General features: G+C 44.1%; 1 protein-coding gene across 6 annotated transcripts in view; it reads right to left on the bottom strand.

Moving 5' to 3' along the window:
- Nucleotides 1–585: 585 nt before the first annotated feature.
- SLC7A3 (solute carrier family 7 member 3) overlaps nt 586–24744 on the bottom strand; it is a 221230-nt gene continuing 197071 nt past the window's right edge. For 5 of the 6 annotated variants that reach the window (XM_029607239.1, XM_029607243.1, XM_029607241.1 and 2 more), the window contains 2 exons: nt 24072–24180; nt 586–4671 (listed from right to left, as the gene is read on the bottom strand). In XM_029607239.1, the coding sequence (XP_029463099.1) occupies nt 4544–4671; nt 24072–24180 (237 nt within the window). In that variant the 3' untranslated portion in view covers nt 586–4543. Of the gene's footprint in view, nt 4672–24071; nt 24181–24744 lie in introns of those variants that run through there. The other variant, XM_029607244.1, reaches the window with a different exon arrangement.

Below are 24744 nucleotides of genomic sequence, written 5' to 3'. Positions count from 1 at the left end.
GAGCAGAGCCTATCCCGCTCACTGCCGAGAGTAGAGACTCGGCGAGTCGCAAAAGGCAGAGACTCAGCGGGTCACGAGCAGCACCCATCCTGCTTGTGGCTGAGAAAAGCAGTCTCAGTGAGCCACGAACAGCGCCTCAGTTTGGGGCAGAATTTAAAAGCCCTGCGCGCGTAAATCCGACTGGGGTTATATGCACGCCGAGCCTATTTTGCATAGGCCCGGCGACACGCCCAAGCCCCGGGACGCACGTAGGTCCCGGGGCTTTGAAAAAGGGGTGGGGGCAGGACAGAGGCCTCCGGCACATCGGCCGTGCTGGGGGATCATGCGCCGGCAGCCAGGCAGGTGTAAATAGCAAAATAAAGGTGTGGGGAGGGGTTAGATAGGGGAAGGTGGGGGGGAGGAGCGGAAGGAAAGTTCCCTCCGAGGCCGCTCCGATTTCGGAGCGGCCTCGGAGGCAACGGGGAAAGCCATCAGGGCTCCCCCCAGGGCTCAGCACGCTCAAGGTGCACAAGTGTGCACCCCCTTGCACGTGCCAACCCCGGATTTTATAACATGCGCGCTCATGTTATAAAATCGGGCGTAGATTTGTGCATGCCGGTTTGCGCGTACAAATCTATGCCCGCGTGTAGCTACTAAAATCAGGCCCTTTGTGTGTATGAATGAGAGGGATTGTGTATGTATGAGAATGCAATGGTATTAGTGAGAGCGAGGGAGGGAGCCTATGTAAGGATGCATGTGTGAATGAGAGAAAAAACCTAATTGTGTATAAGAGAGGGGGCTTGTCTGAGTGAATGAGGTTGGGGTCAGGGATGGAGCCTGGAATGGGGGGGGGAGGAAGGGGGTGCAGGCGCAAGGCAGAAAGTTTGCCTAGGGTGCCTACCTTGCACTAGCCCTGCAGTCATGAACCATCTTACCATGATGTGCAGTTTGGGGATAAAAGAAAAACATAAGTTACTATGGTTATAGCTTTAATAACTAAAGGAGTGTTAAAATAGGTGGAATAAGGTAAGTGAATAGAAAAGAGAGTATGAGACAGGGACAGTGTTACTGAGGCGATTTTTCAGGCCTTGGGTGAGGCTTGATTGATTAAAATGTTCATATTGTAAAACATGACTAAAAAAAAGTTTTAAAAGTCACCGTATGTTACTAGAAAGGATGGGTGAATAAAAAAAAAGCATGTCCTCTTTTTAAAGCACCCGCAGAGCAAGAAAGAGGGAGCATCCAATGATTAAAATACTCAATTCAGATGGAGTAAGAGGGAAAGAAATTATTGGGAAATCAGAGAAAGTTATAAAAGATAAAAAAATGCCCCTCCCCCCCCCCCCCGAAACAAAAGGGAGTACACAAAGTAAAGCTGTTTGCCAGTAAATGGTGTTTGCATTGGATAGCAGGATAAAATCAGTTACAAGTTGGTGATGTCATCCAACAGCGCCAAGGACAAATGTTTATTAGCTCAAGCTAGAAAGAACCAAAAGTGTTTTGCTCATGTATAGCCAGCACCACGCAGCCATGCTTCATAAACCCCCTCCCCCTCCAGTAACATGAGCCATTTAGGAAAACATTTTTGGAACTCCAAGGGAAGGTGGGCGCATATGTGACTGATGTGGGCTCTTAACCACAGAACATACAGAACAGAGTCCAGTTACAGGTAACAGGATGAAACAAGGACCTCATGTGCAAACTCCCAAGCTAACAATAGTCTCCTGAAAAAAAAACTCATACAGCTGTTTTTTTTTTAATATGATTAGTCTGTCCCATCATTTATTTCAATGAGGATATTGTTGGGAATATGCATCGTTAATGCCCCTGTGAAAACTGTCATTGGCCAGTAAATTTGACTGTTGGCATTCTGCAGATGTGAGGATGACAGCAGAGGTTTTCAATATTAAATTAAGCCCACGAAGAAGCCATTAGTGATGAAACTTGTTGGGCAGTCAAATTTATTTGGTTGATTAATATTTTTTCCTTGGGTCTGTGTAGTTTCCAAGCTGATTTAACTCGACAGACATTTTCTGCAAAGGCTGATGAAGATTCATTAAGAATTTGCTTTGTTTATGTTGCAGTGAATTTATTAAGTGAATGAAGATCATTAAGACCATATGTCTCATCAGAATTTTACACTAATTAGGACAAACAAAATTTCAGAATAATTTCACTAGATCTTTTCATATTTATCAGGATATTAATAAGATTCATTAATGCTCTGTTTTGCCAGAATTACACAAATAAGTTATTGATGGGGTTTGGTTGTATTTATTGAATATTATGTTGTATGTTTTTTCATTCTCATTTTGATTGGGTGGTATTAAAATTCCTTTGAGAATTATATAATATATGAATCGTTATATTTATGAGTAGGCTATTAGATGTTTTGTGTATATAACAATAATGCTTCTATATTTCTAGTGGAGATAATAACGCACAAGAATCAAACCACTTTCAATGGATAAGAAGCTGTAAAACTAGGGATTATAATATGAAACTCCAAGGGGTAGACTGAGGAACAGTATCAGGATGTCTTTCTTCATAGAAGGGGTGGTGAATGCTTGACGTGCCTACCTGGAAGAGGTGGTGAAAACAAGAATGGTAATGGGCTTCGAAAGGCATGGGATAAACACAGAGGATCCCTAGGGTCTAGAGCAATGACAGCGAACTCCAGTCCTCAAGTGCACAAACAGGCCAGGTTTTCAGGATATCCACATTGAATATGCATGAGATATTTGCATACAATGGAGGCAGTTCATGAAAATCTCTCTCGTGCATATCCATTACAGATGTACTTTTACATGGATTTCAAGACAAAGGTCTGCTGTGGCACAGCAAATGGAGATACAGACCAAAATTCAATTTGTAACTGTATGTCTTGTGACTGCCATTCCATGCCTGTTAGTATCAAAAGAAACAAAGAGCTGGGTAGATTTCCTCTTGTCTTCTGTTTTATCAACTCAAAGAGTGAGCTCTTTTTCAATCCAAAGTATGTAGGGCTGAGTCAACTTTATGATCATGTAGCCTAGGAAATAAATGTAGGTAATATAATGGATTGATTGATAGGAAATCCCCCTGGAATAAACTATGGATGTTTATGCAAGGCTGCTCTGTTATCGTAGAATGTTGTGTAAGGTGGAGAAAGTCAGAACTGCTTGAAGTTCACCAACTTCTAGTAAAACTGAGTGCTACAAGAAAACACACTGTCCAAACTAGATATTTAAGGTGACAAGCATTTATAGACTTAAAGGGAGGTCTCAGGAAATGAGTTAGAAGAGGATAAAAAGATTGAGTTTTCTTTCCTTCTGATTAAGGTAAGCATCTATTATACATAAAGATGAACCCTTACTGAATAGGTCATCAGGCTTGAGTCAGATAAATGGAGAAGGTTGTCCAGAAAAAGAGGATTGAAAGAGCCTTGTGTCTGAAATGAAGTTTTCCCACAGTGTGAAAAATGCATCTGTCTTGTTCCACAGGAAAAGACTGAGAGGTCTCGTGGTGACTGCACATAAGCAGAAAGAATTTCTAGTTCTTTCAAGCTCTAGCAAATAAGTCCCATATGTGTGACTGAATTCAACCTGCTTGTTCACAAAGAGTGGAAGCTGTCTGCAACAGAATGATTCCTGCCAGTGGTTCAATGAGTCTTGCAGCTGCTGAAAGGTGTTTCCACATTTGGATAGAACATTCATAGCAGGCAGGCAGGGAGGGATGCGGATAAAATCAGAGATGTTAATTTAGGGTCCATGGTGGTCATGTCTCCTGTGAAGCACAAATCTTTCTTTAAAAATTATTTATACACTGCTTTTTGCTCCTAAGACCTATCAAGATGCTGGACAAATTAAACTTTTCAGTCAAATATGTAATTGCTACAACAGTTGATATTTATGAAAATACAAGTTTATGATAAGTTGGGTTAATTTATAGTTCAAGATTGCCTTTCTTGTACCAAAGTATAACCCAAAGTGGTTTGCAAAGAAAAAAAAAGTAGTACAAATATACATTAATACATCAGTAAAAATATAAAATAGTTAATACAACAAAAATATATAAATACATCAAACTGAAAACTTAATCCAAACCCACTGTCACTAGGAAGGCTAAGACAAGCCAGATAAAATATTAATTTAATACTAGAAAAGGCACCCAACGATATCCCAAAACCCTAAGAGTTGCTGTTGTGTGATGGCTGTTAACACTGTCTCTGCAGTAGTCCCAGCCCTGGCTGACCCATAGTATCCAGGATAGTATTGTACAGCACTGCCACTGAGCAGGCCGGCCCTATATTTTTTATTTTAAAGTGGTACCGCAATAGTAGAAACCTGGCCACATCTGGCCTTGAGAGCATTCTGGTCTGCTGAAAGACAAACGTATTGTGGGTAAATGGAGCCTTTTGAACATGATGTTTCCACATCTCCCACTTAATGGTAGCACCCTAATGACCTGTAATGCTGCACCAACCTCTGCTTCCTTCAGACCATAGATGTTCTAGGCACAGAGGGCTCAACACTAGCATAGATAGGAAGTTGTCCTGTCATGTCTTGGGGTGCTGTAGCAATCTTCAGACCACAGATAGCTCAGTACCAGAGCAGACAAGCGAGGTGGTTTTCAGGGGCCTGCTGCATTCCTCCTTGCTTCTCAGACCTTCCACACTTTTCCGTATTCCGTAACCAAAATAGATGGCATAGCCTGAAGAAGAACATTACCAATAAGGCACTATTCATGCACACAGCACTGTACAGTCATGTAACAATGATTTATAAAGCAATATAAACCAGGATTTGAATTTAATAACTTGCCTTTTCAAATCAGAGCTGAAGGCGAGTTATAAATTCTGTTCTGTTCTTTTCTTAGTTGGATCAGACATTTCTACAGTCTGTAGACTATACTCAGTGTGCTATTTACAAGTTACAAAACCAAGAAACACCATCTCAATCAATTCCATATTTAAAAAATATAAAAAATAAATTATACAGAATTATAAAAATACAAACTTAACACATCATAAAAAAACCAATAAAACTAAACTCCTAGGCCTAGTCATTATCCTTATCTCACGCTCTCCCAAGGAAAACAACGTTGCTTACCTGTAACAAGTGTTCCTCATGGACAGCAGAACAAATCAGCCACACAAGTGGATGACAAGATCCAAAGGCGCCAGAATGTATGTGCTCTCTCGGAGTTCAGAAAAAAGTTTCCTCAGTCTTTTCAATAGCCGAACTTTACCTCTAAGGAGAGGAGGATTGGATTGTTTAGCTGATTTGTCATACTGTCTACGGAAAACATCTGAACCAGTAAACAATTCTTTTCTCCATGGACAAGCAGGAGCACATACAGCTATACAAATAGGGATTCCCAAGCTGAGGGCTGGTCAAGAACTCAGGGTGAGTGCTCAACATGACTCTGTTTTTTAATATTTAAGTGAATAGAGGGTCTGCTACTAGTGCTTATTTGCTTATTCTCCGAGCAGAAATGAGAGCTATAAGAAAAAAGATTTTCCAGCTCAGGAATTTGATGTCATTGGATGCCATCAGCCCAAATGGAGGATACAACAGTCTTGACAAGACCAGATTTTAATTCCCACTGAGATGGAGAGTCTTTAATAGGAGGATGAAGATGAAAAAGACCAGGAGGGGTTGGAGGATCCAGCTGTTAACCGGGTGAACTGGTAAACTGGGAATGGTATGGGTGTGTGGCCCTTTAAAATGCCCCAATTTATGCGGTAGAAGCGGGATTTGTGCACCCACTTAAAATTAGGCGCACATGTATGCACGGCCAGGCTATTTTATAACATCTATGTGTGGAAATTATAAAACAGCTAAGTCCCTGAGTATGGGTCAACGCACATGCAGAAATGTGTGCCCGCGCGCTGCTTTGAAAGTTACTAAGTCAACTTGATTAATAGCAATTTATGGACTTCTCCAGGAATTTATTCAAATCTTTTTTAAACCCAGCCACACTAACTGCCTTAACCACATCATCTGGCAATGAAATCCAGAGCTTAATTGTGCCCTGAGTTAAATAATTTTCTCCAATTTGCTTTAAATGTGCTACTTGCTAACTTCATGGAGTGCCCCCTAGTCCTTGTATTATCTGAAAGAGCAAATAACCTATTCACATTTATCAATTCAACTCCTTTCATGATTTTATAGACTTCTATCATATCCCCACCCCCACCCGCCATCTTTTTCCAAGCTGAACAGCCCTAACCTCTTTAGCCTTTCCATTCCATTTATTATTTTGGTTGCCCTTCTCTGTACTTTCTCCAGTGCAGTGACCAGAATTGCACACAGTGCGATGTCACCATGGAGTGACATCGCACTCCATGGTGACATTAGAGGCATTATGACATTCTCCATTTTATTCATCATTCCCTTCCTAATAATTCTTAACATTTTTTTTGCTTTTCTGACCGCCACAGCACACCAAGCCAATAATTTCAATGTAATATCCACTGCAATCCTGCGCCTCCTTCAAGCTGCTCCCCCTTAAGAACATACGAAATTGCCATGCTGGGTCAGACCAAGGGTCCATCAAGCCCAGCATCCTGTTTCCAACAGAGGCCAAACCAGGCCACAAGAACCTGGCAATTATCCAAACACTAAGAAGATCCCATGCTACTGATGCAATTAATAGCAGTGGCTTTTCCCTAAGTAAACTTGATTAATAGCCGTTAATGGACTTCTCATCCAAGAACTTATCCAAACCTTTTTTGAACCCAGCTACACTAACTGCACTAACCACATCCTCTGGCAACAAATTCCAGAGCTTAATTGTGCGTTGACTGAAAAAGAATTTTCTCCAATTAGTCTTAAATGTGCTACTTGCTAACTTCATGGAATGCCCCCTAGTCCTTCTATTATTCGAAAGTGTAAATAACCGAGTTACATCTACTCTTTCAAGATCTCTCATGATCTTAAAGACCTCTATCATATCCCCCCCTCAGCCGTCTCTTCTCCAAGCTGAACAGCCCTAAGCTCTTCAGCCTTTCCTCATAGGGGAGCTGTTCCATCCCCTTTATCATTTTGGTTGCCTTTCTCTGTACCTTCTCCATCGCAACTATATCTTTTTTGAGATGTGGCGACCAGAATTGTAGGCAACTATCCCTTCCATTGGGATAGTTGCCTGCCTGGCGATGGCACACACCAGCGCATCCACTTTCAGAAGGCGCAACTGCTCCCTTTCTCTGCTGCATCCTGGGGGAACCATGCTACCAAGGCTCGTCCCCCTGTAAAAATAGCATCTGAGGCACCCCCATTCAAGATCAATCAATTCTTGCATATCATCCATAATGTTTCACGTAAAGAATCTAAATGGAATTCTCATTTGGCTTCAGCACCTGGCATCCCCAGTGTCTTCAATGACTGGGCAATCCAAACCAGGAACCCATTTCTATGAAGAAATACAACATTGTACTATATCGTTCCAACCCTGGAGAAGTTTCCCATCCTGCAGAGAGTAAGAGCCGCTTTCACCATCCATGCCACCAAGGTCCCTATCAATGGGACCCGCAGTAGGAGTAGACACACTCCGATGCACCAGGTGTGCAGGGATTTGCTGACTGCAATCCTGAACTCTTAGGCCTACCACGTTGGTGACTGAGCCAAAAACCTGTGAGCAGGGCCTAGCCAAACAATTGCTCAAAGAGCCAAGCTGTTTCCCCGAGCGCCCACTTGAGCATCCACACCTAGGCGACACCTGGGCATGCAAGTGCGAGCAGACATCAGACAGTGTTTCATGGCAAACTTATGCACAGAAAAGCACGCGAACACCACCGTAGTCTACCACGCGGTGCCCTAAGCAAAGCCTGAGAGTGGGGCCTAGCCAAAAAGGCTGCTTAACCCACCAAGCTACCATGACTCCCCCAGCTTCCTCCGAGGCAGAATGGACATCAGATCAGCTCGGAAACCAGAAGGGGATGGAAACCCTTTTTCTTACCTTATTTCAGCCTGACCCGGCCAAATATAGAATTGCTCTCCAGCTGCGGGAGGAGAGGGCAAACGCCTTTACTACCGCACTCGGCTTCCTGCAATAGCCTCTCAACTGTTTTTTTTTTTTTTTTACAAGCTAAGTACACGCAGGAAATCCAGCTTCCAGACCCGAGGCACTCATCTGAGGGAGGGATCTGCAGATATCTTCCTCAGGAAAACTCAACTGAAGGAGGGACTGTAAGGTATCACCATAGGAGAGTGGGGTGAATCAATTTCCTTCTTTATTTTTAAAGTAATCCCCAGTGGGGAGATACATGTCCACCATCTGCTAGAGATGTAGAATACTGGCGGGCTCATGTCGGTGCAGTGGTATATATAACGTGACGTCAGCTTTGCTCCGTCTCCATCTGCTGTTAGAGGTGTATAACCCACTGGTGTGGATTAACCGGTCCGAACGCTAAGAAAAGTCTCTTTATTTTTATATTTAAACTTACACCTTGTCCCTAGCAGAAGCAAACTTATAGGGCAGGGGATCTGGGTGTGTACCCAGGAGCTTAAGTATTTAGGCACACATTTCTTGGCCACACACCAAACGCCCACGTGCCACCCAGACCATACCCATGCCTTGCCGTTGTTTGAAAACTTTTAAAGATGTGTGAACAATGGGAGATACGCGTGCATCTAGGCGACTTAAAAATCAGGTGGCACGCGCTCCCACTAATTGATGTGTGCGCCGGGCTTTTAAAAATCTACCTCATAATTTATACCCTGGTATAGCACTGTTCCATTGGTTACCCTCCTTCCACCAGGTCTCCGAGATGCCAATTATGTCTAGCTCATCATTCACTGTTATACACTCCAACTCTCCCATCTTACTTCTTGGACTTCTGGCATTGGCATATAGACATTTCAAAATGTGTATTTTGTTTGTATTAACAACCTGCTTTTCAGTTTAGGGATAATTTGGAATCTTTTAGCTCAGATGATTTATTTATTTATATGCGACCTTGCCCAGAGGCCCTAGGCAATTTTATTTATTTATTTATTTAGGCGTTTTATATACTGTCGTTCCAAAAGAAGATCACAACAGTTTACAATATCTGCATTCATTTTCATGGTCAATGATCACATACTGTGTGTCATCATTCACCTTCTAGTTCAACACCATAGTGTATACATATTCTAGTTCATAATCATAAATATCCTAGGATATCACACTAACTACTATATAATCTAGTTCATATTCATACATTTTCTTGGTCGACCAAACAGTAAATACAAGTTCCAATTTTACTAACAATACACTTCACATCATTCATTACTTATTGCTTGCTCCACCAACATTATCTCTGGCACTGATGTAGCAGTTATCAGCATATTGGTATTTTATGTTAAATCATATGCATTGCTAAAGAGCCATGTTTTCAGTTCACGCTTGAAACTCTCTATTATCTGATGTATTGTCACTGGAAGTGAATTCCACAACTTGGGGCCTGCTATGGAAAACATTCGGTCTCTTACTTGCATTAGATGTATGTTCCAAGAAGTTCTTTGTTTTGTGATCTTAGGTCTCTCTGTGGTATGTGGTGATGAATTATCACTCCTAAAAAACATGGGTTTATTAGAAGTGATGATTGTTGATGATATTGAAAATTAGAGATAATACAGGAAGCCAGTGCAGAGCAATTAGCAAGGGGGTGATGAGTTTGAATTTCCTTGTCCCTAGTAAGAGTCTTGCAGAGGCATTTTGAAGTAACTGTAGTGGTTTTAATAGACTTGAGGGTAGACCTAGTAAAAGGGAATTGCAGTAGTCTAAGTTTGAAAATATAAGGGTTTGTAAGACAGTGTGGAAGTCCTGTATTGTTAAAGGTTTCAGTCTATGTAATATTCACAGCTTGCAGTACCCTGTTGATTTTCTTATATGCTTTTTCATAGTGAAGTTCTTGATCTGAATTCCAAGGTCTCATACTTGATCTGAGGGAGTAATATTAGTGATTCCTAGGTCTAGGGCTGGTGGTTTGATTATCGTGTTCTCTCCCCTTAACCACACAATTTCCATTTTTGGGGGGTTTAGACTTAGTTTCAGTTGAGAGTTTTTGTTGTATAGTCTTTATGTATGTTGACAGAGACGATGCAGTTTTTTCAAATGTTTTATCAAATGGGATATAGAATTGTATATCGTCTGTATATAAGAAGAAGTTGATTCCTAGATTTGCTAGCAATGCGCATATAGGCAGCAGATAAATGTTGAATAGTGTGGCCAAGAGTGCTGAACCTTGGGGGATGCCTGGATCGATTGGGAAGGTGTCTGATATTTGATTACCCAGTTTAACTTGGAATGTCTTATCTTTCAGGAAGGAAGAGAACCATTTGTTAACATTTCCATCTATTTCAGTTTCTCTCAGCTGGTGGCATAGCAGGGTATGGTCAACTGTGTCGAATGCTGCTGATAAATCTATTAGTACCAGGATATATGATTCGTTGCTGTCAAAGCCTTGTAGTACAGGGTCGGCTAAGGAAACGAGTAGGGTTTCTGTTGAGCAATTTTTTTTCTGAATCCGAATTGGTTTGGATATAGTATATTGTTTGACGATGTCCTTTCGTGGATTACAAACTGGCTAAAAGAAGGGAAACAGAGAGTAGGATTAAATGGACAATTTTCTCAGTGGAGGGGAGTGGGCAGTGGAGTGCCTCAGGCATCTGTATTGGGACCCGTGCTTTTTAATATATTTATAAATGATCTGGAAATGAATACGACGAGTGAGGTAATCAAATTTGCAGATGATACAAAATTATTCAGAGTAGTTAAAACACAAGCAGATTGTAATAAATTGCAGGAAGACCTTGTGAGACTGGAAAATTGGGCATCCAAATGGCAGATGAAATTTAATTTGGATAAGTGCAAGGTGATGCATATAGGGAAAAATAACTCACACTATAGTTACACAATGTTAGGTTCCATATTAGGAGCTACCTCCCAAGAAAGATCTAGGCGTCTAGGTGGATAACACATTGAAATAATCGGTTCAGTGTGCTGCGGTAGTCAAAAAAGCAAACAGAATGTTGGGAATGATTAGAAAGGGAATGGTGAATAAAACGGAAAATGTCAATGCCTCTTTATCGCTCCATGGTGAGACCACACCTTGAATACTATGTACAATTCTGGTTGCCGAATCTCAAAAAAGATATAGTTGCGATGGAGAAGGTACAGAGAAGGGCGACCAAAATGATAAAGGAGATGGAACAGCTCCCCTATGAGGAAAGACTAAAGAGGTTAGGACTGTTCAACTTGGAGAAGAGATGACTGAGGGGGGATATGATAGAGGTGTTTAAAATCATGAGAGGTCTAGAATAGGTAAATGTGAATCGGTTATTTACTCTTTCAGATAATAGAAGGACTAGGGGGCAATCCATGAAGTTAGCATGTGGCACATTTAAAACTAATCGGATAAAGTTCTTTTTCACTCAACAAACTATGGAATTTGTTGCCAGGGGATGTGTTTAGTGCAGTTAGTGTAGCTGGGTTTAAAAAAAAGATTGGATAAGTTCTTGGAGGAGAAGTCCATTACCTGCTATTAATTAAGTTGACTTAGAAAATAGCCACTGCTATTACTAGCAACAGTAACACAGGAAAGACTTAGTTTTTGGGTACTTGCCAGGTTCTTATGGCCTGGATTGGCCACTGTTGGAGACAGGATACTGGGCTTGATGGACCCTTGGTCCGACCCAGTATGGTATGTTCTTATGTTTTCTTCTAGGTGGCCCTCTAATTGTGATAAAACTGCTTTTTCTAGGACTTTCACATGAAAGGCAGGTTGGATTTGGTAGGTAATTGTCCCAATCATCGATGCTGCCAGTTTTATTTTTTAGGCTTAATCACAGTTTGTTTTGCCCTATCAGGGACCAATCCTTCTGCTAGCAAGTGGTTTATTATTTATTTATTTATTTTTAAAGGCTTTTCTTTGCCGACATTCGTAAGGCACATCATGCCGGCTTACATTGAACTGATAAGCGGAAATACAAAGAACAAAAAACCAAATCGTAGTCAAAACAAAACAAAGAGGTAAAACAAAAAGGGAACTAAATACAAAGGAGGCATTATAAAACAGATATTTGAGGGCTAGGTGAGCAAAAGGGGGCAGAGATGTAGGGGGAAAGAACTATATACAGTCAATACAATGTTATCTTAACTAAGAATTCGTGGGTCGAGGGAGTACCAAACAGGATTCAGGGAAGGGGAAGGTAGCGTACCAGAGAATAAGGGAAAAAGATGAGGTAGGGAGGCACTGGAGGTGGAAGGTGCGAAGGGGGGGGGGGCTGGCTGTGGAAGGTCAATAACGAGAACTGTTTAGGCTAAAGGTCTACATTATGTTTGTATCGGGGTAGGCTTGCTTGAACAGCCAAGTTTTGACTCCTTTTTTGAATTTGGAGAGAGACGGCTCTATTCGGAGGGGGGCGGGGAGGGAGTTCCAGAGGGAGGTACCAGCTATGGAGATAGCCCTTTCTCTGGTGAGGGACAGGTGCGCGGACTTGAGGGAAGGGGCGTGTAGGGTGCCAGCATGGGCACTTCTTGTGGGGCGGTTCGATATGCGGAAGCGAGGCATTTCTTCGAGCCAGGTGTGGTTGAATTTGTGTAGTGAGCAGTGAAGAATGGTCAAGGTTTTGTATTGAGATCGGAAGGCGATAGGTAGCCAGTGCAGTTCCTTTAAAATTATGATTGTAAATACCGGGATTATTACGCTATTTACATTTTTTCACTGTACTTGCAAGGGCAGGGTCTAGTGGGTGGGTAGCGGGCTTCATTTTCGTCATGATTTGGTTTACTTCAAGTTTAGATACTGGGTCGAATGAGTTCTATTTTACTTGACCAAATTTTTCTTCATGTTCTTTTGTTAGTAAGCAGTGGGAGAATTGTGATTTGAGTATTGATTTTGTTCAACAATGAATTAGCTTTTTCATTGCATGAGTTCTTTGTAAACTCGTAGTTATTTGAGATTGAGGAGGATGGGTCTTTGATTAGGTTTTTCATTGTTTCAAAGAGTAGTTTTAAATTAAATATTACACCATGAATCTGTTTTGTATAGTATTATTTTTTTTTTTTTGCTTTATTGATTTGTTCATTGTATTTCGTTAATAGGGATTTGTATTTTTCTAGGGATTCTGCAGATTGGCATTTCCTCCATTGCTTTTCAGATTTTTTTCAGGGTCTGTTTAGTGTGTCTTAGTTCTTTGCTGTACCAAGATTTCTGCTATTTCATTGATGATTTTATCCCAGGAGTCAAAAGATGAGGTGGCATTATCATGATCAAACTCAGTTATTTTATTTTTAATAGTTTCTTTGATTGTTTCAGGTTATATCTTTTTTTCTTGTAAGTAAAGGATTGATTGTTATGAGTTTGTTTGTTGTGTGGTAGGGAGAGTTATTTCTATCTTTATTAACTGGTGATCAGACCAGGGCAATGTTTTATGAGAACTGATTACGCAGTTATTGTGATTGGCGAAAATTAGGTCAAGGATATGTCCTGCTTTATGGGTGGGATTGGAAACAAGTTGTGACCAACCCATGACTTCCATAGTATCTAGAAAGATTTCACATACTGTAGATTTAGGTATGCAGTCTACATGTAGGTTAAAGCTTCTACGATTACAGTTGATTCTGGAGCTGGAAACATTTTAGTGAAGATTTTGATTAGAGGTGAGCAGTCTTTTTGGAGTGTTCCTGGTAGGCTATAGATCAAACCAATATTTAGAAGTGGAGATTTTAGTATTGCAACCTCATTGGGCAGGTTTATCTCAGCTTTGTATGATTTGAGTTTAAGTTTAAATTCTTTACTTATAGGCACATGGACTATTTTTACTTTTATTGGAACCTCTCTATTAGGATGCCCTAAATCTCCTGTTTCATTAGTATCCTTTGGGGATACCTTCCTCCGAACCAACTGTCGGCTTTTCCCCTTGTTCTAGTTTAAAAGCTGCTCTCTGTCCTTTGAAAAGGTTAGTGCCAAAAGCCTGGTTCCACCTTGGTTAAGGTGGAGCCCGTCCTTTCAGAAGAGACTCCCCCTACCCAAAAGGTTACCCAGTTCCTTACAAAACTGAATCCCTCTTCCCCGCACTATCATTTCTTCTGCACATTGGAGCTCAGTCAGCCTCTGGGGACCTGTGGCTGGAACAGGGAGAATTTCAGAGAATGCTACCCTGGAGATTCCGGATGTCGGCTATCTACCTAAGAGCCTAAATTTGGGTTCCAGAACCTACCTCCCGCCTTTTCTTATGTTGTTGGTGCCCACATGTACCACGACAGCTGGTTCCTCCCCAGTACTGTCTAAAATGTTATCAAGGTGATGCGTGAGATCCGCCACCATTGCACCAGGCAGGCAAATTATGAGGCAATTCTCATGTCCACCAGGCATCCAGCTATCTACATTCCTAATAATCGAACAATTAGCTATGACAGCCGATCTACCCTTCCTTCCTGGATAGTAGTTCTGGGGGACTCGTTCTTGATGCGAGAGGACAATACATCACCTGGACAGCAGGTCCTTGCTATAGTATTACTTCCTGCTACACCAGAGTGATGCTCTCCCACCAGAAGACCTTCCTCCTGCACTGCAGCAACAAGGCTGCCAGACTAAATTTGGGACTTGGCTACTATATCCCTGAAGGTCTCCTCTATATACCTGTCTGCCTCTGCTCCTCCAGGGCTACCACTGTAGCCTCCAGAGATCAGACTCTTTCTCTGAAAGCCAGGAGCTTTTTGCACTGGGTATATATATTCAACCTCTCACCAGTGGGTAAAAAAATCATATATGTAACACTTGATACAAAAGGCTGAAAAGCCCCCCCCCCCCCCCCCTCTAATTGCTAGATTTTCGTCTTCATCTTAATTTTGAGTTCTTGTTAAATTTTGATTGCTAAGGGGGTAGGAATACGTAGATTAGAGTCCTTTAACTTTATTAGTATATACACTATTAATCTGGTAGTGACATGCAAGGGGATAACTAAACTTTTAAGGGTTGGGGAAATCTTGTGAACAGCTTAATTGATTTTTAATGTGAAAGTGTCTCTTGCCTATAAATCAAAGGATGAGCTAGCGGTGGGTGGGAGTGAGGGACAGACACTAGAATTAATGTTGAGATTACTTACCTGATAATCTCCTTTTCCTTAGTGTATGCAGATGGACTCAAAACAAATGGGTATTGTGTGCTCGTGCTAGCAGTTGGAGACTGATCTGACGTCAGCACGGGTACATATACACCCACAGGAAGTGTAGCAAATCAGTAATCTTCCTTGCAAAAACTTTTATGGATATATGTGTAACTGACCGATCGATTCATCAACAGGATTACCCTGACCAATTGATGGTAGCTGGAGACTGCCAGTGTACTCAGCCGGAAGGCGTCGACACCCGGCAGGGTGGATGCCCTATATAGGAAAACATGTCTTACCGTGAGTCGGCGAATCCCCATGTATACCGGGGATACACTAAGGAAAAGGAGATTATCAGGTAAGTAATCTCTGCATACACTAAGGAAAAGGAGATTATCAGGTAAGTAATCTCAACATTTCCTAGCGTGTAGCAGATGGACTCAAAACAAATGGGATGTACAAAAGCTACTCCCGGACTGGGCGGGAGGCTGCCCGAGGACCGTGTAGGATTGCCCTCGCAAATGCTGTGTCCTCCCTGGCCTGGACATCCAGACGGTAGAATCTGGAGAAGGTATGGAGGGAGGACCACGTCGCCGCTTTACATATCTCTGCAGGCGACAGCAGCTTAGCTTCTGCCCAAGAGGCTGATTGTGCTCTGGTAGAATGAGCCGTGACCTGTAGAGGCGGTGGTTTACCCGCCTCTAAGTAGGCTGCCTTGATAACTTCTTCAATCCAGCGGGCGATGGTCGGCCGTGAGGCCGCTTCCCCTTGCTTCTTCCCGCTGTGCAGGACGAACAGGTGGTCCGTCTTTCGTACTGCTTCTGACAGTTCCAGGTATCTGGATAGCAGTCTGCCGATGTCGAGATGACGTAGTATTCGACCTTCTTCCGATTTCTTCAAACCTTCCGTGGTAGGTAAGAATATGGTTTGGTTGAGGTGAAAGTGTGAAACCACTTTGGGTAAAAAGAAAGGAACCGTGCGAAGATGGATAGCCTCTGGAGTGATTCTGAGAAATGGATCACGGCAGGACAGTGCTTGTAGCTCTGAGATGCGGCGTGCTGAACATACGGCCAGCAAGAACACCATCTTCAAGGTTAACAAACTGAGAGACAGGCCTCGAAGGGGCCTGAAGGCTGATCCCGCTAGAAATTCCAATACTAGGTTGAGGTTCCACAAGGGCACTGGCCACTTCAGTGGCGGGCGAATGTGTTTGACTCCTTTCAGGAAACATGAAACGCCTGGGTGTTTGGCAATGAAGTTGCCATCACGCCTGGGACCGTAGCAAGACAGCGCTGCTACCTGTACCTTGATGGAGCTGAGGGACAGACCCTTCTGAAGTCCATCTTGTAGGAAGTCCAAGATGAGAGGAATCTGAGCGGCATGTGAATTGGTGCCGTGAGAGTCGCACCAGGCTTCAAAAACTCTCCAAACCCTGATATATGTTAGTGATGTGGAGAATTTGCGTGCTCGGAGGAGTGTATCTATTACCGGCTCCGAGTATCCTCTTTTCTTCAATCTAGCCCTCTCAATGGCCAGACCGTAAGAGAGAATTGAGCTGGATCCTCGTGGAGGATGGGACCTTGCTGCAGCAGGTCCCTGTGTGGAGGCAGGCGTAGAGGATTCCCTGCCAGTAGTCTTCTCATGTCTGCGTACCAGGGCCTTCTTGGCCAGTCCGGGGCCACTAGAAGAACTAGGCCTCTGTGTCGCTGAATCCTGTGTACAATGGCGCCCAGCAGGGGCCACGGAGAAAAGGCATATAGCAGGATCCCCTGAGGCCATGGTTGTACCAGGGCATCGATCCCCTGAGCTCGAGGATCCCGCCTGCGGCTGAAATATCTGGGAACTTAGCAGACAGGTCCAATGCTCAATAGGTCCATGGCTGGCGTCCCCCATCGATCCACAATTATCTGAAAAACTGTGGGTGACAGCTGCCACTCCCCCGGGTTTAGGCTTTCTCTGCTGAGGAAGTCTGCCGCAGTGTTGTCCTTCTCGGCAATGTGGACGGCGGAGATGTCCTGAAGATTTGCTTCTGCCCAAATCATCAGGGGAGTTATTTCTAGGGACACTTGTTGGCTTCTGGTTCCGCCCTGTCGATTGATGTATGCCACCGTGGTGGCGTTGTCTGACATCACTCTGACCGCTCTGTTGCGAATTTGCTCTGTGGGCAAATCGCATGCACGCTAGCCTGACTGCCCGAGCCTCTAGTCTGTTGATATTCCACCTTGACTCTCCTCTGGTCCACCGCCCTTGGGTGGTGAGCTCCTCGCAGTGTGCCCCCCATCCGTTCAGGCTGGCATCTGTGGTGAGCAGAATCCAGGTTGGGGAGGACATTCGTAACCCCCGGCTCATGTGGCCGGGCTGTAACCACCAGCGTAGTTGATTCCACACTCTGGCTGGTAGAGGCAGGTGTATGGTGTAGTCCTGTGATCGTGGACTCCATCGAGATAGAAGGGCGCGTTGCAATGGTCTCATATGAGCCCGCGCCCATGGCACCACCTCCAGAGTGGATGCCATGAGGCCGAGGACTTGTAGATAATCCCGAGCTGTGGGCCGGCTGGCGTTCAGCAGGACCTGCAGATGACTCCGGAGTTTTGACTTTCTCTTGGAGGTCAGGCTGACCTTGTCTTCTTGGGTGTTGAATTGGACTCCAAGGTATTCCAGTGACTGGGACGGCTGTAAGGAGCTCTTGTTTATGTTGACTACCCATCCTAGGCTTTCCAGAAGAGCTATAACTCTGTTGGTTGCCCGGTGGCTCTCCTCCAGCGACTTTGCCCTGATCAGCCAATCATCCAGGTAGGGATGGACGAGGATTCCTTCCTTCCTGAGTGCCGCTGCCACTACTACTATGACCTTGGTAAAGATCTGCGGCGCCTTGGCTAACCCGAAGGGTAAAGCTCGGAACTGGAAGTGCTGATTCAGGACTTTGAAGCGTAAATAGACTTGGGGATCCCAATGGATTGGGATATGCAAGTAGGCTTCCGACAGATCTAGGGAGGTGAGAAATTCCCCTGGCTGTACTGAAGTCTTGACAGACCGCAGAGTTTCCATGCGAAAGCTGGGGACCTGTAGGTGTCGATTGACTGACTTGAGGTCCAGGACAGGCCTAAAAGTGCCCTTCTTCTTGGGTACTATGAAATAAATGGAATAATGCCCAGAATTTATCTCTTCTGCAGATACTGGGATTATGGCTCTTAGGGCCAGGAGCCTCTGTAAGGTCACTTCTAATGCCGCCTTCTTCATCGGTGAGCAAGGAGATTCCACAAACTTGTCCGGTGGAAGCCGAAGAAAATCCAGGTAATATCCTTCCCGGATGATGGCGAGGACCCACTGGTCCGAAGTGATCTCGACCCACCTGCGGTAGAAGAGGGTTAGCTTGCCCCCTATGGCTGCTACCCTCTGATGGGTTGGCTGATTGTCATTGTGGGTTACGGCCGGGGCCAGAACCCGGGCCGTTCTCTTCTTGGTGTACTTAGCCCGAAAGGGCTTGTTTCTGGCCTGAGAACGAGGTGCTTGATAGCGAGTCCTGTAGGGGTTGAAGCGCTGCGAGTTTCTACCTCTGGATGGTCTAGAAACAGAACGCTGGCTCCTCCTTGACCTGTCTTCTGGTAGACGGGGTAATGGAGAGGCACCCCATTTAGTAGCCCAGTTCTTGAGGTCGCTGCCGAACAATAGGGAACCCTTAAAGGGCATTCTTGTGAGTCGTGTCTTGGAGGACGAGTCGGTCGCCCAATTGCGTAGCCAAAGCTGTCTCCTGGCTGCCACTGAGGAGGACACTCCCTTGGCTGCCGTACGGACGAGGTCGGAGGCTGTGTCAGTGAGAAATGCGAGAGCTGATTCCATGTCTTCTCCCGGGGTGTTGTTTCTGGCCTGTGATAAACAGGAGCGCGTCACCACGGTGCAGCAAGTCGCGATTCGAAGGGACATGGCTGCTACCTCAAAGGCTTGTTTCAGAATGGTGTCCATGTGTCTGTCATGCGTATCCTTGAGGGCCGCTCCCCCCTCCACCGGAATGGTGGTGCGTTTCACAATTGCGTTAATTATGGCGTCTACCCTGGGGCACACCAGCAGTTCCTTGGATGTCGGATCTAGAGGGTACATGCCAGACAAGGCCCGACCCCCTTTGAATGAGGCCTCCGGTGCCTTCCATTCCAGCTCGATTAGCTGCTGTGCTGCTTGTAGGAGGGGAAAGTGGTGAGCCCTTTGGCGCAGGCCCTCTAGCAGAGGGTTCTGTATAGGGACCCCTGGGGGGTCCTGGCCCGGAATGGCCAGCTCCGATAAGCATTGTGAGACCAGGCCTGGCAGCTCTTATTTCAGAAAGAAGTGTCTCATGGTCCGATATGATTCTATCTCTGAGGGAAGGACACCCTCCTCGGATGACTCCTCGCTTACCTGGGAATAATCCGAATCCCCATAAGCGGGGCTGTCGGGTGGTGAGTGGCTGCGCCTAGGTCTTGAGGGTCCAAGGACCGGATCAGCCGGAACGGGAGGACCCATTCGAGGAGCAGACTGCATCTGGAGAAAGGCGTGAATCCCCTTAAATAAATCCACCCAGGAAAGCGAAGCCGGATCTGGCCGCCGGGACACCAGGTCTCTCGGGTTCCCTGGCTGCTCGCCGCAGCCTGCGAAGTCCGGTGTGGTCCCTGAAGAACCGCTGGGCTGGGACCGGTCTTGTCCTGGGACTCCCATGGTTTCCCCACATTGGGCACATAGGGAGTCTGCTTCCTCGTTCTGTGTGGCTCTGAGGTTGCATGCTGAGCAGAGGCTTAGAGCGTTCATGCCTGATTCTGGAGGTGCCGGCTCTGCGGATGCCTGGGCATTCTTATGCTCCATTCGCTTGAAATGCGGCGTCGCCCAACGCTGTGTGCTTAACAGCATGCGCCTAGAACGGGCGTCTTATAAACGTGCGTCTTATAAATGTGCGCCTATAAACGGGCGTCTCACAAATGTGCGCCTATAACGGGCATCTCATAAATGTGCGCCTATAACGGGCGTCTCATAAATGTGCGCCTATAACGGGCGTCTTAGCATATTTGTGCGTATCCTAGTAGTGTGCGCTAACAACATGCGCCTATCGCGTGCGCTAACAACATGCGCGAACAACGTGCGTTTAGCAAGCAAAAGTGCTTAATTAGAAAAGAGAAGTAGGCAAGGAAAAATGGCGGCCTCGTAGGCAGGCCCAGTTAGTCCACACTTCCTCGGAGACCAAGTAAAGATGTACGCCTTACCTTGTCTTCGGTGCTTCCCGGCTGCGACCCGGGCGGTCTCCGGCTGCGGGGGGATAGGGGAATACCTTCACCGCCGCGCTTAAAGAAGTGCACCCGCTGCCTCTAGGCCGCGCCCGAACCGCTCGGGGGCCAAGTCCACGCCGGGACCGAGGCTGCCTCTAGGCCGCGCCCGAACCGCTTGGGGGCCACCCAAGGGACCCAGCCCTTCCCACTCGGGGGCTGGGTCCCTGCCGCGAACCGGCCACCGGACCGAGGCTCCTACCTCCGAGGGACCACGGAAGTCAGCTCGGGAAACTCAACTGGGTGAGTGACCGCCTGGTATCACCACAGGAGTGCGGGGCTCGTCTTCAGTAGGTTTCTTCTATGAAGTTAGTCGTTAGAATTTGGAAACACGCTCAGCGAGCGTGAGGTAGCTCCAAACTGCTTTGGAGACAGAAATTACTGAATTGCTTTACTTCCTGTGGGGGTATATGTACCCGTGCTGACGTCAGATCCGTCTCCAACTGCTAGCACGAGCACACTATAACCATTTGTTTTGAGTCCATCTTCTACACGCTAGGAAAAATATATATATTTATATATATAGAAATCATTATTATACTTGATATGACATTTACAGGGATATTCAAGGAAAAAGAAACAACCAAGAGAAATAGCTTCTTGCCTAAAAGACAAAAATGCTCTTCTCCTCTCCTGAGTTACACATGCTATACCTGGAAATACCCGAACAGACTGACCATAAAATAAGGATGAAAAATTACAAAAGTAATTGCGCATACCTAAACTCAAATCCTGTGAAGTTAATAAAGTAAGCAACAACATGGCATAGTCAAGAATATCAGAGGAGATCTCAAGGAAAACAGTCAAATTAGAAGCTACTTGATTATTTTGAGAAGAAATGGAAGGAAGAAAAAACATTTTACTTATTGACGGAGGTCTATCAGTTGGAAATGTCAAAACCTCAGAAAGATATATATATTTTTTTTTAAAGATAACGTCCAGTATGTCCCCAATAACCTTAGGAAATTCAGGAAATGCAGGTTCAAATGCCTAGATTGATTTTCTAATTGATAATCCTTCTAGGTAAAACATAACGATCTTTAACAAAGGAAGAATGAAGTCCTTTGATATCTTGAATAGTCTATTCCATCTGCGAAATTTTCTGAGAGAATAGCAAACTGATTATTGTAAGAGATCAAAATCTGATCCAGTCGGGATGAAAAAGAGTCCATCTTTAAGGTGCAGGCATTTTATATTCTTTTATGATCTATTTTAAATCTGACAGTTAGTATAGGTTAATCTTTATTATTTTATAGGATTTTATGTTAAACATATTTAATTGGCTAATTTTTGTACTCTATTATTGTAAACCGTTGTGATGGAATCCCAAATGATGGTATATAAAAACCTGTAAATAAAAAAATAAATGTAAGGAAGCTTACAAACTCACCATGAGGTCCCAAAGAGAATCCAGGGTCACAATGGCAGGGCAACTAACCATTCCAGAACAGCCTGCTGAAGAAGGGTTTGTCCGAGTCAAATCTGTGGAGAACATCGGCACAACTGTGTCCACCTCGGCAGAGACTAGAACATTCAGAGAAGATCAAATTGACTCTGGAAAATCACCCCAACTCATTGCAGGCTGCAGGACTGTACTCTGAGGCCAGTTCCAAAATCCCATCGGCCCCCTCTAAAGCAGTCATACCAAAGAGGTCATCATTAGATTAGGTGTTGCTGCACCGGTAGGAGAGAAAAGCCCCTGTGCCGGTGGACGCCGTTGGTCAAGTGGGCTTAAGGACGCCTCTGCTGTAGATACCCATAGTGCTCCCTCACTGCGGACGGCATCAGACTCCTCGACTCCTTCGCACAAAATCGATTGGATGCAAAAGAGGTGATATGCTGCTGGCTCAGAGAAGATGGATTCCAGAGGGTAAACTCTCACACCTACCCTTCCCTCTTAGAAGGCATCAAAACAGGTAAAGGCTGAAAAACAGCACAAGAAAAACCAGGAAGGGCAGAGCAGTGAGCCTTCACCTTTAGCATGCTGCTATCTTGGCCTCCCTCCCAGTGATATTTTATAAAGGTCAACTGTTTCCTTTACTTTGTTCCCCGAACACAAAGCATCTGCCAATTTATTATGTACATCTTCCCATAGTCCTGAAACTGTCAGTCAAGTTAGTTTTCTGGCTCCTATAGCAATGGCTGATTCTGGTGAGAGATCTGATGGCAATCCTATTGATTCCTCAAATGAATGGAAGAACCATAGGAATCTTAAGACAAAGGAGAATCCTCTTCAAAGTGAATTAGAAGATCCATGGAGGAATGTTTAACCCTTAAGGAGATTGAGCTATGAGATTTTTTGAGGTACTCAAGCTAAACCTTCTGATAAAGAGGAATGTATGATTGTGAGTCTAACTGGGCAGACAACTTCTTCAAAATGGGCTTTCTATTAGGGAAGTAGGTGAAGTAGTGGATGGAATATTTTTCATTTAGATAGGGACAAACTCCAACTATAGCTTTTGGATGAATGGATGGAACTCAGACAGTGGAGGAGGAAGCACCATTGAAGAGTCCGATTCTGGCACCAATATGGGAGAAGTGCTTTTAGATTTAGATATAGCATTTTCATGGAGAGGAGTTACAGCTTTAATTCCAATAAGCTTTGGTGCCAGGACATTAGATGCTGACTGCTCCAAGACATTGGTGTTATAAGACAATGGCACCAATTTCTTGCACACCAACTTCTTGGCACAGCGACTCCTGTGGAGGAACTTCAAAATCCTCAGCATCAACAGGGATGACTTCTTTTCCTTCTTGTACCCAGAACCTGAAGACTAAGATTTATGGTTTTGGCATGAAGGAGAATGACTTTCTCCTTTTAGGCATTGGTCTCTCTGACCATCTCCTTTCCTTTTCCTTTAAATGGGGAGGATCAGTGGAATTTTCATTTAAGATCCCTGTATGAGAGCACTCAAGGAGACATTTAAGCACAGGCTGTATACTGACATGTTACAATTGGGGTCCAAACGATGGAGATAAATATGGAAATCCTGGCTGGATATTTTATGCTTGAAGTTTGAGCAAAGCTAAAAGTGCTTCTTCCCAGACATTAGTACAAAAAAAGGGGAGGGAAAAGGCATGAGGGAAGAAAGTAATCTATTATTTTTTGAGGAGATACACAAAAAACTAAAATAGAAAGATTAGAGAGAAAATAAAATAAAAATAGCAAAGCAAATCAGCAAACAGCAGGGGAAAACAAACATCCTTCTGCTTCAGTGGAAGAAAAAAATGACTGGAGGAGACTAGTGCTGCAGTGGCAGCACATGAATACCTGCACATGCTCAGAAAGATTTCTAGGTCTTTCTGAGCTGTGACAAAGCATGCTTCATGTTATCAGAGCGTGCTGACATCACCCACTTGTGTGGCTGAATTCAGATCTGCTTGTCCATAGAAAAAGAGTACTATTAATGCTGTACCATACCATCCAGAAAATAGAAGATAACTGACTGTACAGTGCTTGGGAGTGAGCAGGAAGACTGGGAACATGGTGGGATTTTTGCTTATTTTTCTAAATCCCAGGCTGGGTGGCAGATGAACTTGTTACAACACAAACCGTTTAGTGACAAGAAGCTAAAGAGTCAATCATCCATGAACTGGTAAAAAATTCTGTTGTTCACTAAGTTAGGTGCAACCACTTCACTTCAACATTAACATGCACCCAACTCTTCCATCCCACAGAATTCAGGTTCCAAAATGACCTTATGCAGACAAAAGAAAGAAAACTTACCTATAAACATCCAGACTCCAAATCGAGCCCAAGTTCCAGTTTCCAGCTGCATCATGAGGTAAATGTTAATAAACACATTGCAGAGGGGCAGGACAGGCAGCACGGGAACCTGCAAAAGAATTAAAATTTACCATGACTTACACACACAAGCTCATTACCACTCAGTGGAGGAGTAGCCTAGTGGTTAGAGCAGCAGGCTACAACCCAGGGTTCAACTGAAGTTCCTTTTGACCTTGGGCGAAAAACTTTAGCCTCCATTGCCTGAGGTAAAATCTTAGGAGGTAATTTTCAAAGGAGTTACGTGTGAAAGTCCATTTACATGCTTAAAGTGCATTAACACCTATCGACAATCCAATGGCATATAGTGTAGCAATATTCAAACTCCACTTACACGTGTAAAACCCAGTTTTAATTACCCACTAAAATTGTAAGCCCTCTGGGGATAAGGAAATACCTACAATATCTGAATGTAATTCACTTTGAAGTGCTGAAAAGTGGAATATAAATCAATCAAAGAAAGAAAGATACCAAATGAGTTCAAAGGTATGAGATCAGCTTCCTTTTCAGAACCAGTGGTCAATATGATATGAAGCTCCAAGGAGTAGATTTAGGAACAATGTCAGGAAATATTTCTTTCTGGAAACATACAAACAATGCCACCCCTGCAAACATT

The sequence above is a fragment of the Rhinatrema bivittatum genome, chromosome 6, assembly GCF_901001135.1.
Source record: "Rhinatrema bivittatum chromosome 6, aRhiBiv1.1, whole genome shotgun sequence".
Taxonomy (NCBI): Eukaryota; Metazoa; Chordata; class Amphibia; order Gymnophiona; family Rhinatrematidae; genus Rhinatrema; species Rhinatrema bivittatum.
Note: the sequence above shows the minus strand (reverse complement) of the source record. Positions and strands in the feature narration are given on the sequence as shown.